Genomic DNA, 6,000 nt, shown 5'->3' with positions numbered 1-6,000 from the left:
GCTTCCCTTAAGCAGTATGAAATGACCTTCTTTATCCCTTCTGACTAACTTTGGCTTGAAGTCCATATTATCTGAAATGAGGATGGATACTCCAGCTTTTTTGCTGAGTCCATGTGCATGGTATGTTTTTCCCCATCCTTTCACTTTAGTCTATGGGTATTTTTTCTATGAGGTGAGTCTCTTGTAGGCAACATATTGTTGGATCCTTCTTTTTAATCCAATCTGCCAGTCTATGTCTTTTGATTGATGAATTCAGTCCATTAACATTCAGGGTTATTATTGAGATATGATTTGGTTTCCCGGTCATTTGGTTCATTTTTAAATTTATTTATTTATTTATTTCACACAACTTGGTTCCTCTTTATTTGACAATTCCTTTAGGATAATTCCTCCCTTTGCTGATTTGCTTCTTTGTTTTTCATCTCTTCCTCATGGAATATTTTGCTGAGAATGTTCTGTAATGCTGGCTTTCTTTTTGTAAATTTTTAGCTTTTGTTTATCATGGAGATTTTATTTCATCGTCAAATTTGAAGGTAAGTTTTGCTGGGTATAAGATTTTGGTTGGCATCCATTTTCTTTCAGGGCTTGAAAAATGTGTTGTTCCAGGCCCTTCTATTGTAGGGTTGGATTGAAAAATCTGCTGATATCCGTATTGGTTTCCCTGAATGTAATTTGGTTCTTTTCTCTCACAGCTTTAAAATTCTGTCCTTTTTTGTATGTTAGGTATTTTCATTATAATGTGCCTTGGTGTGGGTCTGTTGTAATTTTGTGTATTTGGAGTCCTATAAGCCTCTTGAACTTGATTTTCCATTTCATTCTTCAGATTTGGGAAATTTTCTGTATTATTTCATTGAATAGATTGTTCATTCCTTTGGTTTGTTTCTCTAGGCCTTCCTCAATCCCAATAATAAATTTGGCCTTTTCATGATATCCCATAGTTCTTGTAGATTCTGTTCATGATTTCTTACCATCTTCTCTGTTTGTTCAACTTTGTTTTCAAGGTAAATATTTTGTCTTCAATGTCTGAGGTTCTGTCTTCCAGGTGTTCTATCCTACTGGATAGCTTCTATGGAGTTCTTAATTTGGTTTATTGTTTCCTTCATTTCAAGGATTTCTGTTTGTTTTTTTTTCAATATCTCTAACTCTTTATTGAAATGATCTTTTGCTTCCTGTATTTGCTCTTTTAACTGTCGATTGGTGCGATCATTCAATGCCTGCATTTGCTCTTTCATCTCATCGTTTGCTTCCCTAATCATTTTAATTATATACATTTGAACTCCTTTTCTGTCATTTCTTCTGTCATGCTGTCATTGCGTTTTATTGATGTAACATCTAGATTTGTTTGCAGCATTTTCTTTCCTTGTTTTCTCATATTGTTCAGGTATCAGTGGATCGCTAAGATATTGCAGATTTCCTCTATTGATTCAATGCCCTGAAGATTTCTATATATATCCCTCTTAGCCTTCAGTAGCTGAAGTCTTGGAGAAGTTGATAATGCGGTGCTCCACAAGGAAGCTGCCTCTCTAGGAGTGGCCTTCAGGGGGTATAATCCTGCTAGTGGGCAGAGGTGCCTCCACTTGTTGACCGATGGTCATCCAAGGGGAACTAGCTGTGGGCTGAGGCAAGGCCTGTTTGGGCCTGTGTCTCTGGTTTTACCATCCTTGTGGGGAAACCTCACCCGGCAGGGAAGACTCACCCGTTGGGGAGGTCTCGCTGGTCAGTTCCCCTCCTAGAGGTTCCCCTCAATTTACAGCTACCGCCTGGGCTAGGCTGCCTTCCTCTGCAAAGTTCCCAGGGGCCCGGCCCTGCCTCCTGGGTCTGGGAGCCTCACCCTTCGCAGATGAATCTCCTTAGGCTGCGCCTCCTCAGAGATTCTGCCCGCAGTCCTGGAACCTTCGCTCCGCCCCTAAGCCTGTCTCTGTGCGGCTCTTCCACCAAGAAGCCTCCTAGATCCTGGGACCCTGCTGTGCACCTAATCGCCTGGCTATGCGGCCCCTCCTCTGAGCAGCCACCTGGGGCCCCGTACAATCGCTCTGCATCCCAGAGACCCACCGCATGCCTCTTCCTCCAGACAGCTGCCAGGTGTTCCGGTGCGGTCACTAGGAGTCCAAGCAACTCACTGCGTGCCTCCTCCTCCTGCCAACCGCCTGTAGCCCTGGGCAATCACTCCGAGTCGAAGTGACCCGCCCCGTTCCCCCTCCTCCTCCAGGTAACCCCCCGGGTTAGAAATAACAACTAAGTGATAATGAAATGTTTACATTTGTGCATCATGAGAACTATAAAGAATGTGCATATCAGCATTAATTGTGATAGAAAAAAAAGAAAAATAATTCAAATGTCTATGCAGTACAATTATAGAAAATTCATATTAACAATAAAAATGTCCGAATAATTGCTATACTTTATGGCATGAATAAATCTCACAAACATAATGTTGAGAGAAGGAAGCCAATAATAAAAGAATAAATATGAAGTTTTGTTTTTATGCCTCCAGGCTTCATAGGAGCACTACAGTTCTTCCTTCTCAAGGGAGGAACATCCTTCCTCCAAAACAGGGAACAGAGCAGCACAAGCTCCCAGAGGCATAGGCGAAAATGTGTCAGACTCTTCCAAATCCAATAGTCAATCCCATCCCCAAAGAAGATTAGTGAGGCAGAGGTCAACAGCATTATATTCTTGCAGTTTCCTCCACATAGAAGGAAAAGTGAAGAGAGGAAAAGAAGAAGTCTACATTTAAAAACAAATATCTACTAGTTTCCTTTGTTTGACTTCAATTTCTTCCTTCTATTGCTTTCTTATCAGGGGTTTCTCAATCTCACCATTGTGGACAACTTGGGATCAATATTTGGTTGGCAGGTATTTTGTGCACTAGAATCACTGGCTTTGGTGCACTAGGTGTCATTGCTGCTCCTTCCAAGATGTGTCCACCAAGAATGTGTCCATACATTGCCAAATGTCCTTTGAGGGGCAAAACACTCCTCCACCCAACAGAGAGCCATTGTTTAGACCATGATGCATTGAGCATCTGTACTGTCAATTTCATTCTACTTTTGCGGTGAGGAAGATTGTTCCTTTGTCTGTGCTTCAAATGTACCTTTTCATATAAGAAAAGCTTGTCAAAGAATAACAATACATGAAGATAGTTAAGTTTATTGGTGTAGTGGCTCAGTGAATTTCTATTCTTTTTAGATTTATGACCACATTGATATAATCATGTTTATTTAAAAATATAGTAAGCAAATGATGCTCAAATACTTAACATTAGATTTAAATTGTGATTTGAGTATTTGGGATCAGGAAAATATCATATATGTTGAATTAAAATGGCCAAAGGCAATTTAAATTTTACTTATGATTTTATTATTTAAAAAATTATCCAAGATTTATTCTAATTTTTTCTTAAAATAGATGTAGAGAAAAGGTTACATGATGTGTCACTTCAAAAATTAAAAATAAAAGAACTTACATATTTTATTTCCTTATTTCCCATTCAGTTTTCTCTGTACCATTTGCTTTTTAATTATTCCTCAATAGTCTTGAAAAAATAACCATGTAGATTTATCCCAGAATTTTTAAACTGAAATTTGTGAAAAATTACATATAATTTTAAGAAAAACTTGTTCTTTTTAGTAAAATTAACTGAAAATAAATAAAAAAACTAAATTGCCTGAAAAATCTGTTGTTGTTAGGCACAGATATTCTCAGGAATATTATTTTGTTGCTTCAATTTTAACTTAATTGTATGTTCTAAAAACAAGACAAAGATATTTCAAAATGTCTTAGTTCCTGTTTCTTTGAAAAGTTATCGTTTATTATTTTTTCTCAGGCAGAAATCGTTATTGCATAGACAAGAATTATGCTGGCACTCTTATTATTTGGGATAGAATTTTTGGTAAGTAAAAAGTATGAAAATCGAACAATTAAATTAGCTTCTTTATTCACAGAAAATCAAAGATCATATCTTTTAATGTTATTTTTCAGGGACTTTTGAAGCAGAGAAAGAAAGAGTTGCATATGGTCTAACACATCCAATTAATACCTTTGAACCTCTCAGGGTACAGGTAATGAGATCGGTCTTATTCTGAATTTGTATCATGTCATAAATATTACAGTGTGGAGAAAAATCAGTTATTTAAAGATGGAAGTATACTACACTGCTGTAAAAATTCTTAACTGTAAAGAATTTGGAAGTAACTTGGTACTCAAGCAAAATTTGAATCAAATTGGACAAATACATGTGAAAACAAGTCATTATAAGAGTTTCGAATATGTCTACTTCCAATAATAAAAAAATATTGCTCTTTAGGACACATGTTCTTTCTTAGAATAGACCTGAAATATATTCATGTATTCAGAAGAAAGCAGTAGTAACATGTAGAGATTAAAGTCTGATCCCACAGTACGAACAATATTTGCCTCCAGTCTGCATGTCTCTGGTTAGAAATTCAATGTGAGGCCTTTGCCCTGCTCTTCTTGGACCTAAGTGTCAAGAACTATTACAGATTAGTTAGGTCTGAACATTACCTCACCTGCTAAGACTTGTTGGACGGGGCCAGTTTTTCTGTTAGACATTATGGTATTGGTTGTTCACTGGCTTCAATGGTTGGCACTAGAGAAATGAAGAATGTCTGTGAGACTCTGATATGTCAGCATCAGACCACCACAGAGACTCCTGGGGTTAGGAACTCACAAATGAGAAAAAGATAAGAATGCTTAAAGAACTGAAGAGGTCAGTCGACAACAGTTGTATACAAGGGACTGGTTATAGCAGTCAGTAAGTGACAAAATTACAGGATCATGTTGGGTCTGCTTTGGAAGCCTACTTCAAGTTTTCACAGAAAGTTGAAATAACAAAATAAAAAGCTCAACACTGTTGAATATCTATGTGCAGAATGCAGCAAACATCATAGCACAAAATATTTAATGTCAACATCGCTAAAATCTTATGAGATAGAGTTTCTTTTTTTCCCCATTTTCTGGTGCAGGAAAGAGTTCCCCAGGATTTAATTGGTTTAACCAAGTTCACACAGCTTGTCAACTGCAAACTTAACCAAAGTGGTTGTAGAACATGCCAAGACTCAATTTAGCCTTTATCCTGTACTGTTTCTTTACATAAAAGATCATCTCAAGTTGCCTTCACTTTTAAGTAAAAAAAAAAAAAAAAAAAAAAAAGCATTTTTATCACTCATACACCAAAAGAGAAAAGCTGGTTATTTCTCTTCTTAGCTACATGGAAATTCTCTCTGTCTCTATCTTGGTTATACTTTACTAAGAATATGATATGACTCTCAGGAGAACAACAATATTTAAGAAACATTTTTAATGATAAGCTTTATGGAATTGAAAGCAAGTTAGAAATAAATTATTGAAAGTTATCATTCCTTCACTTCACATAGAGTTTGTCTCCTTCCTATAGAGATCAAAGAACAAAAATAGACAATTGGTCTCTATACTGTATGAAAGAGCATACATGAATCATAGCAGAATCTTACTAAAATGTAAGCCCCATCCAATAAGTCTGAGGTCTATAATTCTGTTTCTACCAAGTTCCTAGATGGTGCCAATACTGATGGTTGATGGATGAATTTATAAGTAGCAAGGGCTTGGAAATAACTGAGGAAAAGAGTTGATATTTGAGACAGAATAGGAGAGATGATATTGTGTACGGTAAGAGTTGCATCAGGAGTGGAATGGTTAGGTTTAGATGAAGCACAATAGTGAAGCAGTCACAGGTATCTATAAGCCATTGCTGAATCTGTGGGAGGAAAATTCACCAGATCTCCACTCTCATATAAACACTTTCATCAGTGTAGAAATTGTCAAAAATGAGTTTAAGGTCTAATATCCTACATGCTCACTTACATTGTCAGAATGTCAAGTCTGCAAGTTAGGATAATTAAAAGTTCTTGAATGTACAAAAATGTAGTTATTTTCACTTTTATTTAGTTATTTATAGCTGAATTTCCCACTTATCACCAAGGGCATCAAAAGCAACTTGAA

General features: G+C 36.8%; 1 protein-coding gene across 1 annotated transcript in view; it reads left to right on the top strand.

Moving 5' to 3' along the window:
• Window positions 1-3,323: 3,323 nt before the first annotated feature.
• LOC306667644 (alkylglycerol monooxygenase-like) overlaps window positions 3,324-6,000 on the top strand; it is a gene marked incomplete at its 5' end in the record, with an annotated part of 207,712 nt that continues 205,035 nt past the window's right edge. Inside the window, 3 exon segments of the mRNA XM_079150382.1 lie at window positions 3,324-3,333; window positions 3,827-3,892; window positions 3,982-4,061. Coding sequence (XP_079006508.1) covers window positions 3,324-3,333; window positions 3,827-3,892; window positions 3,982-4,061 — 156 coding nt within the window.

The sequence above is a fragment of the Sciurus vulgaris genome, assembly GCF_902686455.1.
Source record: "Sciurus vulgaris genome assembly, chromosome: 8".
Classification (NCBI taxonomy): Eukaryota; Metazoa; Chordata; class Mammalia; order Rodentia; family Sciuridae; genus Sciurus; species Sciurus vulgaris.
This window is presented reverse-complemented; position numbering and strand designations above follow the sequence as displayed.